General features: G+C 54.7%; 7 protein-coding genes across 7 annotated transcripts; all 7 read left to right on the top strand.

Annotated features, from left to right (window-relative positions):
- Nucleotides 1–252: 252 nt before the first annotated feature.
- Nucleotides 253–1,023, top strand: DQ04_00181280 (protein kinase; the record flags this gene model as incomplete). The annotated part of the gene is made up of 1 exon (XM_009308387.1): nt 253–1,023. The coding sequence occupies one exon, from the start codon at nt 253–255 to the stop codon at nt 1,021–1,023; it is 771 nt and encodes a 256-aa protein (XP_009306662.1).
- A 259-nt stretch (nt 1,024–1,282) lies between these two features.
- Nucleotides 1,283–4,090, top strand: DQ04_00181270 (putative MYH7B protein; the record flags this gene model as incomplete). The annotated part of the gene is made up of 1 exon (XM_009308386.1): nt 1,283–4,090. The coding sequence occupies one exon, from the start codon at nt 1,283–1,285 to the stop codon at nt 4,088–4,090; it is 2,808 nt and encodes a 935-aa protein (XP_009306661.1).
- Nucleotides 4,091–4,496: 406 nt separating this feature from the next.
- DQ04_00181260 (putative protein kinase) lies at nt 4,497–5,207 on the top strand (the record flags this gene model as incomplete). Its single annotated transcript, XM_009308385.1, has 1 exon — nt 4,497–5,207. One exon carries the CDS (start codon nt 4,497–4,499, stop codon nt 5,205–5,207), a length of 711 nt encoding a protein of 236 aa, XP_009306660.1.
- Nucleotides 5,208–5,430: 223 nt separating this feature from the next.
- On the top strand, nt 5,431–6,645 carry DQ04_00181250 (hypothetical protein; the record flags this gene model as incomplete). The annotated part of the gene is made up of 1 exon (XM_009308384.1): nt 5,431–6,645. One exon carries the CDS (start codon nt 5,431–5,433, stop codon nt 6,643–6,645), a length of 1,215 nt encoding a protein of 404 aa, XP_009306659.1.
- Nucleotides 6,646–6,858: 213 nt separating this feature from the next.
- On the top strand, nt 6,859–7,392 carry DQ04_00181240 (cyclophilin A; the record flags this gene model as incomplete). The annotated part of the gene is made up of 1 exon (XM_009308383.1): nt 6,859–7,392. The coding sequence occupies one exon, from the start codon at nt 6,859–6,861 to the stop codon at nt 7,390–7,392; it is 534 nt and encodes a 177-aa protein (XP_009306658.1).
- Nucleotides 7,393–7,900: 508 nt separating this feature from the next.
- Nucleotides 7,901–11,539, top strand: DQ04_00181230 (hypothetical protein; the record flags this gene model as incomplete). The annotated part of the gene is made up of 1 exon (XM_009308382.1): nt 7,901–11,539. The coding sequence occupies one exon, from the start codon at nt 7,901–7,903 to the stop codon at nt 11,537–11,539; it is 3,639 nt and encodes a 1,212-aa protein (XP_009306657.1).
- A 928-nt stretch (nt 11,540–12,467) lies between these two features.
- DQ04_00181220 (isocitrate dehydrogenase) lies at nt 12,468–13,712 on the top strand (the record flags this gene model as incomplete). Its single annotated transcript, XM_009308381.1, has 1 exon — nt 12,468–13,712. One exon carries the CDS (start codon nt 12,468–12,470, stop codon nt 13,710–13,712), a length of 1,245 nt encoding a protein of 414 aa, XP_009306656.1.
- Nucleotides 13,713–13,927: the final 215 nt, after the last annotated feature.

The following is a 13,927-nucleotide window of genomic DNA, read 5'->3' as shown; positions in this document are numbered from 1 at the left end:
ATATATATATATATATATAAGAAATAAAGAGTTGCAAAACCAAAAAAAAGGATCTAGAGTCAAGCCTTTGACTCCTATACAGTGATAATATGAATCTCTTCCGTGTGCGGTGCCCAATATATATATTTTTTCCGTTTCGTCTGCTGACTCTCTGCATCACTGCTAGTTTCACTTCTGGTGGTCTTAAATCACCCGCACCTCTCTTTCTCTCTCTGTAGGAGGAAAGGACCTAAAAAGGAAAGGAGACGCACCATGGACGTACCCGCAAGTACTGTCGAGGTCACCACCGTGCTATCGCAGTGTGCAGAGTCAAAGGTGTACGAGTGCAACTTCTACAACTACCGTGCTGTTTGTAAGCATCGTTTCCCCAAGATGTATCGTCATCCAGTCCTCGACCACAAACTGCGGGAGCAGCGGACAGTGCGGGAGGCGCGGGCGCTCGTGCGGTGCCGCAAGCACGGTGTGGAGGCCCCAACTGTCTTCGCCGTCGACCGCGATCGGTGTGCGATTGTGATGGAGCGCATTGACGGTCTCATGGTGCGCGATGTTCTCAACAATGAACAGGGGGGCGTCTCCGCATTGGCTGAGCGGCTGCTGCGAGGGATGGGCGAGGTGGTTGGCCTGCTGCACAGCGCCGACATCATTCACGGCGACCTGACGACATCGAACTTCATGTGCCGGGGGCAACACCTGGATAAGGAGGAAGGGCGCGAGCACCAGCAGCGGGGGCAGGTGCCACAGATGTTTGTGAGAGGTCTTGCTGCGGGGACGTCGTGTCGAGAAGGCCTCGTTGTTCTCGATTTCGGACTTGTGGTGGACAAAAACAGTGCGGAGGAGCGTGCGGTGGACCTGTACGTTCTCGAGCGTGCGATTAAGTCGTCGCACCCATTCCTCGAGCACGTGGCGTCGTCGCTCGTCCTCGACGGGTACCACCGCACCATTGACGTGCACAAGGGCGCCGCAACCGTTGCGCGGTTGGAGGCGGTGCGGGCCCGTGGCCGCAAGCGGAGCATGGTTGGGTAGCGTGCAACGCCGTACCTTCGTTTATCGCTCGCCCTCTTTTGGTCCGCCCTGTGTCTTGCGACCTTATTTCTCTGTTGTATGGTCTCTCACTGTGTGAGTTCCGAATGTTGCTGTGTTTTCCCTCTTTCTTTTGGTTTTATTGCTCTATCTCCCGCACTTGCGTAGGTGTTTTCATTGAGTGGGGGGAGGGAGGCGGTGCACACACACACCTGCGTGTTCCCCGTGCAGGCGGGAAAGAATAGAAGACATACGCATAGAAATGCGGTGCGGCACGCCGGGTGGGCGGCCCACCACTCCAATACCGCGGAAGCCCCGGCCGCCACTGCTGTTGCACTCACGCAAAAATGAGGCTTCTCCTGTTCCACAGCGGCGGAGCTCCGTCACATGTGGCGCAGTATCGCCAACGAAGGCGGTCGTGTTCAAGCGGATTCATCAGCCGGTGGTGGAGAGCGCGGCGCTGCCAGAAGACACCCTTCGCGCACTCCGCCACACACGCAGCCTGTTCCTTTGCTGCCGTGACCTCCTCTCCTTTAGCCACATCCGCTACCTAGAGCATATGACGCAAATTTCCTCTCTGAACGTTCATATGAACTCTATTTCCCGCATAGAGTGCCTGGGCCATTTGCAGCACCTCACAGAGCTTGACGTCAGCGCCAACGAGTTGCGGGCCGTGGATGAAGATGCGTTCAAAGGGCTGCACCAGCTGAAACGTCTCAACCTGTCGAGCAACTTTTTGACAACCGTCAGCGGCTTCCAGCACCTTCCGGCACTGGAGTGGCTTTCACTTAGTTTCAACGAGCTCCAGAGTGTGCAGGGACTGCGACGGCTGCCGTGTCCGCAGGAGCTTCTCCACTTGGATATTTGCGGGAACAGAATAGCGACATTAGCAGAGCTGGAGGATTCACTGGAAAACTGCCGGTGCCTTCAAGACCTTCGCGTGGAAACACCAAAGGCGGCGTTGGTATTGCCGACGATGCCACCACAACTTCAGCTGCGGGAAAATCCTTTTTGCGCCGCGGAACCGAACTACGCAGAGCGGCTTCTGCAGCGGATGCAACGACTAGTCCTTTTGAACGGCGTGCCGTGTGGCTGCGATCCCACCGCGGACGCACTCCAAAGGCGCCACACCGCATCAGCCAGCCGCGACGAATCGCTTGAGCGCCGTCCTCTTGACTTCACGTCGTCCATCGTCATTACCGCCCCGCACGTGGCTCCGTGCAAGGATGTATTGGTAAACACATACGCTATAGATGAAAGCGTGGCGTGCGCAGCGAGCTCCACCACTGGCGCCAGCAGCAGCAGCAACAACACCAGCGGCGCCTGTCCTTCTTCTCCGCAGTGGCGCGAAAAGCACGTCTCGCGTGGTGTTGTCACAGAGGTGTCGATCCCCCCATACAAGGAGCTTCTTCACGTGGCGGGCGTCGAGGAGGCGGTGAGACAGAAAGAGCTACAGGCCAAGGATGAGCTTATTGAGCACCTCGAATTGAAGTTCATGCGAGCGCAAGAGCAGTTGGCGCTCCGTGCGGCACTGGAAGAGGACCTGCGCCGTAATTTCGAGGATGTGCGTCAGACTCACGCCACTCTTCTGGAGACTTCTGCAGAGGAAAAGAAGCGACTGTGTCGGCAGGTGGCAGCATTGAAAGATGAGCTCTCGCGTCGCTCAGAAGAGGCTGCTATCCTTCAGCGAAGGAATCGAGTGGAACTTGAAGAACAGACCAACGCACTGCGGGCAGAACTGGTGCGGCAGAAGAAGGAAACTGCTGCTGCGGTGCGGCGCATGGGCGACGAGGTCTCGCGGGCGCGCAAGACGGCGCATGAGCGGGTGACGGAGCTAGACACAAAGCTTCATGATGCCGTCCGACAGAATGAGTGGTTGGAGCAGCAAAATGAAAAGGCAGAGGCCTACGTAAATAAGTGGAAGAGTGAGTCGCAGAGCGAAAGGGCTGCGCTGCTGGCGTGTGAGAGACGGCTTCACCTGTTTGGGGAGCAGCACCACCTGCAGTTAGAAGAGTTGGCAGCGCGGCGTCAGTTGGAGTCCGTGGCGTGTAGCAACATTCTTGCCGCCGCCGCTGTGCATATCGGTGTGCTGCGTCGCGAGGGCGACTCGTTGCATCTTCGCTGGCGCAATCACCAGCGAGCCTGGGAGGAGTACACTGCCGCCCTGCAGCAGCACTATCAGGAGGCGCTGCTGAAGCTGCAAATGGTGCAGATGGCGCCCCCGGTGCGTGTGGACGTCGGCTGTGACCCCATTGACGCGCACGCCCATTGCGCGGAGGAGGCGGAAGTGCAGCGGCTGCAGACTGCGCTGTCGGTTGCCCAGCAGTCGGAGCAGCTGCTCTCCCGCGAGAATGATCGGCTGTTGGTGTGCGTGGGCAACAAGGAGCGCGAGCTGGCCGAGGCGGCGCAGCAATTGCAGGAGTCGGAGGGGGCGGCGCGGACGGTGAGGGAAGCCCTGGAGCGCGAGCGCGACAACCTCGTCCGCACGCTCCACAACCTGCGCGGGTCGATTGAAAAGAAAAATGCGGCGTTCGATGAACTGGAGGCCGAGGCAAAGCTAAAGATCGACGAAAAGCGGTCCATCATCGCCCGACTGGAGGCGCGCCTCGATGACGAAGAAGACGCGGCGGCTAAGAAACTTCGGCGCGCGGAGGAGGATCTGNGGCGCCTCAAGACGGAGCTACACGCTGCCCAGCAGGCACGAGCCGAAGAGACGTCACCGTCCCAACCACAGCAACATCAGCTGACGGAGCTACTGAGTGCGCTTGAGGACTCCAAGCAAAAGCTCGCCGCTTCTATGGTGCGTGAACACCAGCAGTCCCTAAAGCTGGGTCGTGCTGCAGAAGCCTTGTCACTTCTCCGCGGCCAGCTGGCACGCGTTGATGAGGCGAACTCGCGTCTGACGAAGGTGATCAGTGAGAAAGAGGCTGCACTGTGCAGCGCAGAGACAGAGCGGCGCCAGCTACAGGCTCAGTGGCAGGAGGCGCAGGAGGCCACGCGTGTGCGGCAGCGTGCGACGTTGCAGGCGTTATCGCAGATCATGATGGACGGCAACGACGGTGAAGCGTGACGCACACACATCCACACCGCTGTGAAAGTGCGGCGAAGTACAGTCCGCTGTGTGGTATTCGCTTCCCCCCCACTGCCACCTTTGCCTTTCCTCCCTCCCGTTGTGGTGACGCCGCACGCCATCCATAGAGTGGACCACAAGTGCGCATACATCTGTGTGTGGGTGCTTGGGTGAGTGCCAAAGGGCCGTTTTGTCGCTTCATCCATCGATGCTACTCGAGGAAGAAGGAAGCGAAAAGCAAAAAAAAAACGATTGCGCATTGAACTGAGTGACACGAGCGTTATGCGATGTCGGAAAAACGAATATCTAAACGGCTTTTACTACATATATTTTTCTTGTTTGCTTTGTCGTTTGTTTCGCGTTTCTCTTTTCTGTGTGGTGTAGTAGTAAGATCGCCATCGCCGGCATGCGACGCCTCGGCGGCGGCGTCGCGCTCACGGGCGCTAATGCAGCGGCAGACGCCAATGCAGCAGCGCTGACAGTGGCGTGCCGCGGCCGCTTCTACCGGCCGCTGGTGAACCAAGGCATTAATCTCTGGCGCAGCCGAATGGGTCGCCTCCACAAAGGATGGAATACGTGGGAGTATCAGCACACGCAGCCGGACCCACGACCCTTCCCTGAGACCGCCGTTAACGACTACTACGGCCGCTCCCGTATATGGAACCCCATTGCCGGCAAGATGGGCTACGTGAACAAGAAGGCAGAGGAGTGGGGGTGGCCGCATCAGCGCCCACCACCGACAGGACTGCGGCGGTCGCAGGAGTATTTCCCTCACTTCTTTGCGCGGTACTTCCCGGACGCGGAGGTGCGGCTCGTGATGGACAGCGTTCTGAACAACGAGACGACAAGGCCAGTGTTCCACATACCGTGTGACATGTCCAAGGTGGAGTTTGTCAACTATCTCAAAAATATCTACGGCGTGGACAATGTTGTGCGCATCAAGGTGAGAAATGCGCGAGGCCGCCGCTACAAAAACGAGGTGGGTGAGATTAAAATGATGGACGACTACAAAATCGCGGTCGTCGAGTTGGACTCTCCCGTTTCCGTGGAGTTTAAGCAGATCAAGGGCACTGAGGACACTCCTGACAATAGACCACAGACGCAGATTAGCGGATGATGAAAAGAGTGGTGGTGCGGTGGGCGGGTGAGGCGATTGCTCTGCGGAGTTCTTGTGTGGGTGCGTCATCCATTGATGTGTCGTAGACACCGGCTGAGATGGGCTTTTTTGTAGTGGGGCACGGGGAGTGCAACTCCGCCTTCAGCTTTGTATCCACCCTCATGGTATTGTGCTTCATTTTGTTTGCTCCCTTCTCTCTTTTCCCTTGAGTAGTGATGCAAGGATGAACGCAGAAGCACTCGGTGCGTCGTCGCGTGACGGCGCAGCGGAGGGTGCCGCGGCATTGACCGGCGGCTCAGACACCTGGAGCACATGTGCGGTATTAACGAACCGGCTTCGCCTGCTGCAGCTGTGCGGGAAGGTCATAGACACACAGCTTGACGAACTGAGGAAGCGGTGCAACGAGGTGACACGGCGAGATGCGGATGATAGTTGGGAGAGCAACGGCTTCTCGGGCGCGGCACCTGCAAACGCGGTGAGGAACGGTAACGGTAGCGCAGCGGCATCCGCAGAGCCTCTGTCGTCTCCCTCTTATTTATTGTCTTCTGCTCATGTGAAGACCGCGACGCGTTTTTCACCGCCGTGGCGTGGTAGTCCACAGCCGACTGTTCGCTTCCAGAGGCCGCGCGACGAGCTCACCAGCGGCGCAGCAGAATGGCAGGAGGCGAACGGCAAGCGGGACTCGCCCTCACCGCCCATCATCGTTATTGAGGTGGGGAACTCGGACAGAGCCGCGTCGCACTCGACTCCACGCGGTCAGGTCTCTTCGGAAGCTGCTGGTGAGATCAATTCAGGAACAAGGGGGACTGTTCAGGGCTCGAAGCTATTGTCAGATGTTGTTGCGACGACTCTCTCACCTGAAGGAAATAGAATGAGCAATAAGCGGGATGCACACATCTCCTTCATTCTGGATCATATACAGCAACTGAATGTGCCAGCGCGGCGCGCGTCGCCAGCAGCTGACTTCTTCAGACGGATTCGCGATGAAGCGAGGACTCTTTCAGAACCAGAAGATGACAGAGCCACCATATCGAATGGGAACTGCATTCCATCGGTGGCACCAGCCGAGTGGAGTGTGAACGCCCAATATAAAAATGAATTGCGGCAGCAGCATTTAGCTTTGTCTCGTGAGACACCCGTAGAGGGTGGGGTATCCGCTGCCGCCCCAACCGCCAGCGGTACGGCACCCATGCCGATGCCCTCCCTGCCGCGAAAGCCTCCGTCACCACCATCTGCTCGTGTCGGTGGGTCCTCTCCCACACCCTCACCCCCCGCTGTGGACTATGACAAAAAGGCACAGGAGGCACTTCTGAGTGGGTTGTGGAAGGAAACCAAGGATAAAAAGGGAAGAGTTTACTACTACAGCTCCAAGGAGAAAAGGTCGTGCTGGAATTTGGCGAAGGAGCTCCGTCTCTTGGCGGGAAACCGCGGTACATGAGTTTCAAGGGGGTGTGAGGGTCGAGCACAAACTCTCGGTGTATGCACGATTCTCGTTATAATATTTGTGGTTGATCCTTCGGGCCTAATGGAGGTGTTGCAATGCAGCAGTTGTCTCTCACTCCCTGTTTTTTTTTTTTTTACTTCTCGTGTGTCTTCGCGACAAAAAGTCTGCGTTTTTTTTTTTAATACGAAGGAAGAAGCCAAGTCGACTATGTCCTACAAGCCCCACCACGCTACCGTGCCCACCAACCCGAAGGTTTACTTCGACATCAGCATTGGCGGTCAGTCCGCCGGTCGCATCACCTTCGAGCTGTTTGCTGACGCCGTCCCCAAGACGGCTGAGAACTTCCGCGCACTCTGCACGGGCGAGAAGAACTTTGGCTACGCCGGCAGCGGCTTCCACCGTGTTATCCCCGAGTTCATGTGCCAGGGTGGTGACTTCACCAACCACAACGGCACTGGCGGCAAGTCGATCTACGGTGAGAAGTTTGCTGATGAATCGTTTGCTGGCAAGGCTGGGAAGCACTTTGGCCTCGGAACGCTGTCTATGGCGAACGCTGGCCCAAACACGAATGGCTCTCAGTTCTTCATCTGCACTGCGCCCACGGACTGGCTGAACGGCAAGCACGTCGTCTTCGGTCAGGTGCTGGAGGGCATTGACGTCATCAAGGCCATGGAGGCTGTTGGCTCTTCGACGGGCAAGACCAGCAAGACGGTGAAGATTGAGGCCTCCGGCCAGCTCTAAGCACGTCGTTTTGCAGGGATTTGAATAGAGAAAATAAAAGGTAAATGAGAAGGCGTATGATGATCGCCGAACTGAAAGGAAAGAAAAAGATTATTTAAAGGAGAAAAAGGAGGGGGGTGTGGGGCAAACCACGTAAGCGCATGAGAATCGGAAATACACAAATAAAGGTAGACAGTTTCATGGTTATAAGAGCTTGTTTGGGCTTCGGCGTTGGCTGGGCTCGATGCGCCTGGGCTGGTTGGGATGACAGCTGGTCAGCTTTCTCTTCTTTTTTTTGGGGGGGGGTCCCTTTGTTTTGTTTCTTCCTTCAACAAAATGCAGCTGCCTCGTTCATTCAAGAAACCGTCGGTTTGTAAACCGCTACGAGTGTGTGAGGGCAAGACAGAAAGAAAAAAAAAGGGAAATAAGGATTCCAATTTAGGGCTCCTAAATAAATCAAGAAGGCAAAAGAGGGGCACTCCAACGTCGGGGTGGAACCAAAAAGGAGTGTTCAGTGAGCCGGATTTTCATGATGCAGCAGCGCTCCTCAGCTTTGCGCTTTTTGCACGTTAGTCGAACCTCCGGTGTCCCTTTCCAATGTAAGCACCGCTATTCGTCAACGTTGGTGAATGTTCCGTCACATGGAGCTGGTGCGGGCTTGTTGGCCTCTCAGCAGCAGCCGAGGCCGCATTCATTCTGTGCAATGGTGGCAGACTCGTTTCGCAGCGAGGCTGGGAAGACGCTGCGACACGGCGTCTCTGAAGTAGTCATGCCACCCATTGGCACGTCACAATCGTTTGGCTTGGGGATCCGCTGCTATGAAGACGCTGATGTGTTGGAGAAGACAGAGATTTGGCTGCGCAATTTGCTGAAGAGGTGTATCGAGACGCCCTCCACAGAGTTATATGAGAGCCTCGTTGCCGCAACCGCAGAAGCCTACAAGATATCACCGTCATGTCATTGGCGGCTGCACAGTCGTGCACTGGCAAACTATGGTGTGCAGTGCTTTGTTGACCAAAAAGTCGCTCGGGCGGTTGAATTGCTTCGCCAAGCTGTTGAAGTCATTGTGTTGTTTGAGGGGGAGACAGCCACGCTACACCTGCGTGTGATGCTGGCAAACGCCCTCGCATGTGAAGGAGAATGCTTTGCTGCGCTGCGCCAGTACGAATGTGCCCTGGCGGTAATGCGCGACTACCCAGTGGAGACATCACTGAGCCAGATTGTCTCTGGAAAAGAGCCCCGCATGCCCCTTAGCCGAAGCTACGTGACGGAGGACTTTGATCGCTTCATTGCAAATGAGGTGGTGGTGTCACAGGCAATGAGCCAAGGAGAGCAGCAGTTGCGTTCTTCAGAGGACAATTTGGAGAAAGTTCGCATCACTTTAGCAATGGCCCGCCTCCAGCGACGGCTAGGTGAAAAAGATGCGAGCCTGCCTCTCTACACGTCGGCGCTACGCACCCTGCTTGATGCTCCCGATGTCGATATGGAGATAGAGGTAGTGCATGACATTGGTCTGATGCTCTGCTTTGAGGCTTTTGACGTGGCGCAGGGCCTGCCGTACCTGCAGGCAGCTGCAGAGATGTCCCTCAACAGGGCACGGGGAGAGTCAGAGAAAATTCAGCGTTGCACTGCCCCCTCGGCGCGCCGAGACGCATTACCAGACGGAGTTCTCCGCATTCGCCACGCGGCCTTTGCGCTGCTTGACACGGCAGTGTGCCTTGCTGAAAACGATGAAGTGGGAAAGGCGCTGGGGCTCTTTGAAGAGAGCATCGCGCAGATGGGCGAGTGTGGGATGGAGAAGCACTCTGCATGGGCGCGCATGAAGTTTGCGGATGCCCTCGCAGCCGCATCCCTTGTCGATAAGGCTATCCGTGTTTACCTTGAGGCTATGGACACGATTCGGTCCATTGGGTGTGGTGAGGAGAACCTCCAGGTGGCGTGCATGGGTATGATAGTCCCGCTGACGCTGGCTGAAGTGGAGGGTCGTCTCGCGCACTGCTTTCAGATGCACGTTGGTGAGTATCGACGCGCCTGTGTGCACTTCTGGCAGGCGATTCGACGGTGCGGGGTGTATGTGGGCTGCCCGTTCAGATCTGCAGAAGAAACAGACGTCACACTTCAGGAGGAGGTTGACTCAGAGATGCTTTGTTGGATGTTAGAAAACTACGCAAGTTGCTGTGAGCGTACCGGCAATATTGAAGTTGCAGAGGAGGTTCTAGAACGCTGTGTTAGCGTTGAAAAATCACTTGGAGGGTCTTGTGTGTCAGTGCTGCTGCGCCTTGCGCAACTGCAGAGTGCCACCAACGCAACGAGGGCACTGCAGCTTTACATCCAGCTGCTCGGAATGCCAGAGGATGTGCTGGAGCCTGACGCGTTGCTGCAGTCAGCATACGGCTTCGCCGATGTCTGCTACACAAGCAAAGATGAGGACATGGAGGCAGCACTCGCAAAAGCGGCGGTACCAGAGAAGAGCGAAGCGAGCGAAAGTGCCGCCTCCGTGCCTGCCATGACCGCAGCGAATGATACCAATGCCATCATTATTGAATCCTTTAAGAAGGCGGCTAGCGTCATCATGGCAGCCCATGCTGTGGACAAGGTGAAGTCAAGAGCTAGTTGTGATGACGAGTTGAAGGCGCTCATGACACTCAGTCGCGGTGGTTTCTTTTGCCAGCGGCGTGGTGATGAAAGGGGAGCGGAAGAACTGTACCGACTCGCCGTGGAATACACGCAGCTCGCCCATGTCACTAGTGAGGAATACTCTCGTGAGCTTGCCATTTTGCTCGCCAACTACGCCACTGTGATGGTCCACAAGGACACTCAGAAGGCTGAGGAGCTGTACAAGCAAGCTGTGGCCACTTGTCCGACAGAGGAAAATGTTTGTACCGCGGCCGCTTCCTTCTTTGTGTTGATGGCCAACTACACTGCTGGTCGGGCGTGCATTCAAGGCATGATCGATGCCGCCACTGATCGTACCACCCTTCCTCGTTTGTATGGAAAGTTGGCCTGGCTCGGTGTCGTCTGTTGGGATGAGTTGACATCAAATTTGCGTCATGAATGTTTGCAGCACCTGCTACTGGCGTTAGGTCTCGAGCCAGACAACCTCTTACGGATTCACACTGGCGCCCGGTCAAATATGTTGGATGAAGGCTCTGTTAGTGCAGAATTTAAGCAGAAGTTCCTTCGCGGTGTAACCCTATCGCAGGATAAGGACACTGTGAGCCTCGCTGGTTATATTGCACAGACCAAGTTGCCGCATGAGGGGAGGTTTATTAACGCGTGCTACAAAGCCGCGCTGGCCCGCTTTCCCACCAGTACGACCATCCTTGTGAACTACGCCAAATTCTGTGCGGACTATGGCGCCATGGCGCTTGCCCGAAAGTACTATGCGGCAGCGTTTAGTTGGTCACACAAGGATCCTAGAAGCAGCGAGTGCTACGCTGACTATCTTGCTTTTTTGAACGGGAAGGATCAGCAACCACAAGTAGTTGCGGGCGAAAGCCTTGTGCGATACCAGGTGGAGCGGGACGCCTATGAACCATGCGCGCCTTCCCAAGCGCAATCCCTCGCAGTATACGGCAAATATCTGGCGACGTGCATGCCGTCCCCGGTCGTTCCGGCGGAATCCTTTGAAGAAGCCATAAGGCGCAATCCGGCGGATGCCCGCGCGACGGCGTTGTACTGCTCTTTTCTCTGGAATGTATGCTCCCGGGCCTTGGACACGAAGTGCGCGCCCGAAGTAAAGCAGCAGATCGCTGCGAAGGCGGAGGCCCTTTACCAGAACGGCTTGAAGCACCAACCCCAGAGCCTCCTCTTGTTGACCGCTTTGGGGGCTTTGTACGTCGAGTTGGGCGACCGCTTTGAAGACGCCGTCCGTATTTTGGAACAGGCGCGCAAACAGAGTCCCCACAATGCGGCGGTAAATCGGCTTCTCTGCGCGGCGTTTCATGACGAGTGGGCGAAGGAGAGCGCGAGGCTCACAGTGAAACCCAGCGCCCGCCTGCAGGCACTTCAGGAGGCCACGCATCAACTGTACGAAGGGACTGCGGCAATGGAACCGGCCGATCGGCTGACATTGACGAGGTATTTCCAATTTGCCATGCACGGCCTTCAAAACAAGGAGCTGGCCGCACGAATCATGCGGCTGCTGCATGGGCTTCCGAAAGCGTAGGCGCACCGCGCTCCGCAGAGGCCTTTTTTGGTGACTTTTAGATGCGCTGTTTTTTCTTTTTTTTTTTTTGTTATTGTTACGCAGCCAGAATCTGTATCACCTGTTTGTTTGTTTGTTTTTTTGTCGTCGGCGGCGCGCTTGTACAGATGCACACTTGGTTCTCTTTTTTTCTGCGCTTCGCTTTGGCCGGGGCGCGCGCGCCCTCTCCCGGTTTTTTTTGTTTTTGCCAACCCCCGCCTGCGCTGAGAGAGGGCCCGCCTCGCCTCGATGCCTTTCTTTTCGTTCGTTCTTTCTTTCCCACCCCAAAGGGAAGAGGCGTATGGCGGCGGCGCGGGCCCGCGGGGCACCCCCACCCGCTTTTCTCCTGTGCGGCGGGGGCCCGGGGGAAAAAAGGAAGCGGGCCCCCTGCGGCGGGCCGGGTTTTGCTTTTGGTCGGGCGTCCTCTTCGCCCGTGCCGGCGCCAACATGGATTTATTTTGTGGGGCGCCTTTTATCTCGCCCCCTCCTTGCTTCGCGAGGCGGCGGGGGGCTGGGTTGGGTGAGCTTTTTAATCCCGCTCTTTGCGGCGGATTTTGCGTAGATAAAAAACCGAGGAAGTGTATAGATAAATATTTTTGCTAGATGAAAGAGGAAGGCCTACCCATTCGTTTAAATATGTTTGTGTCTTTTGCCGCACGAAACGCGAAGTTGTCATCATCTCGGGCATCTTTTGTTCCCGTTTTGTTGTGTACTTGTGTTTTTTGTTTTTGTTTTTTTCTTCAATGCCATGGCCTGAACTATTTTACGCTCACAGCTATTCTCCTATTCTAAGGTAGTATTGTGCTCATATTTACTTATTTATTTATTTATTGTTGTCAACCTTGAAGAAGGAAAAAAAAAAGTCAAGGTGAAAAAACAAAAATCTCTTACCTACAGCGAGCAAAAAAGTATGACACACAAAATCAAGGTAACCGGAACTGTCGTTGAACTGGACGGCGATGAAATGACTCGTGTGATCTGGAAAATGATCAAGGATGAGCTCATATTTCCGTTTATTGACGTTCCTATTGAGTACTATGACCTTGGCATGAAAAATCGCGACGAAACCGAGGATAAGGTCACCGTCGACTCTGCACATGCAATTCAGAAGCACGGAGTCGGCATAAAGTGTGCCACCATCACTCCAGATGAGGCTCGTGTGAAGGAATTCAATTTAAAGCAGATGTGGAAGAGTCCCAACGGCACAATTCGGAATATTTTAGGTGGTACAGTTTTTCGTGAGCCTATTATTTGCAAGAACATTCCTCGATTGGTCAAAACATGGACAAAGCCCATTGTTATTGGCCGTCATGCGTTTGGAGACCAATATCGTGCAACGGATTTGGTTGTAAATGAACCGGGGACATTTGAAATGCGCTTTGTACCTTCTGGTGGTGGTGGACCGCAGATTTACAAGGTGTTCGAATACAAATCTGGTGGTGTTATGATGGGAATGTATAATACCGACGAAAGTATTAAAGATTTCGCAAAGAGCTGTTTTGAGTACGCTCTTGCCAAGAAGTGGCCTTTGTATCTTTCTACCAAAAATACGATTTTGAAACGTTATGATGGCCGGTTCAAGGATATTTTTGCCGAAATGTACAAATCCACATATGAACCAACATTCAAGGCAAGCGGTATCTGGTACGAACATCGACTTATTGACGATATGGTTGCCTATGCCATGAAGAGTGACGGAGGCTATGTATGGGCATGCAAAAACTATGATGGTGATGTTCAATCTGACAGCGTTGCACAGGGATTTGGTTCTCTCGGACTCATGACGTCTGTTTTGATGTCACCAGATGGTCAAACTGTTGAAGCCGAGGCTGCCCATGGCACTGTGACCCGCCACTATCGCCAGCACCAAAAGGGTGAAGAGACGAGCACCAACCCAGTTGCTTCTATATTTGCCTGGACACGCGGCCTCATTCACCGCGGAAAACTTGACAATAATGAGAAACTCATTGACTTTGCGAAGTTGTTGGAGAAGGTGGTTGTTTCCACTATCGAAGCCGGTTTTATGACAAAGGACCTTGCAATTTGTATGAAGGGAGTGAATAATGTCCAGCGCACGGATTATCTTAATACACAAGACTTTGTTCATAAGCTTGCAGAAGAAATGAGAAAATCGTTTGAGACGAGCAAGATTTAGCCCACTCCTCCATTTTTCCCCCTTCTTGCAACCACATTGAAAGCGTATACCTTATACAATGCCAGCGTTTTTTTTTTCCAATTTGGTCAAAAATGTCTTACTCGACGGTGTTTTCGTTTGTTTGCCTCGTGCATGTTTATGTGCCTTTTCTTTCTCCCCCCCCCTCCCCCCCACCCTCTGGGGAGCGGTGGCACGATATGCCTCTGTTTGTGTCT

Source organism: Trypanosoma grayi (assembly GCF_000691245.1).
Source record: "Trypanosoma grayi strain ANR4 Tgr_18_V1, whole genome shotgun sequence".
Lineage (NCBI taxonomy): Eukaryota > Euglenozoa > Kinetoplastea > Trypanosomatida > Trypanosomatidae > Trypanosoma > Trypanosoma grayi.
Note: the sequence above shows the minus strand (reverse complement) of the source record. Positions and strands in the feature narration are given on the sequence as shown.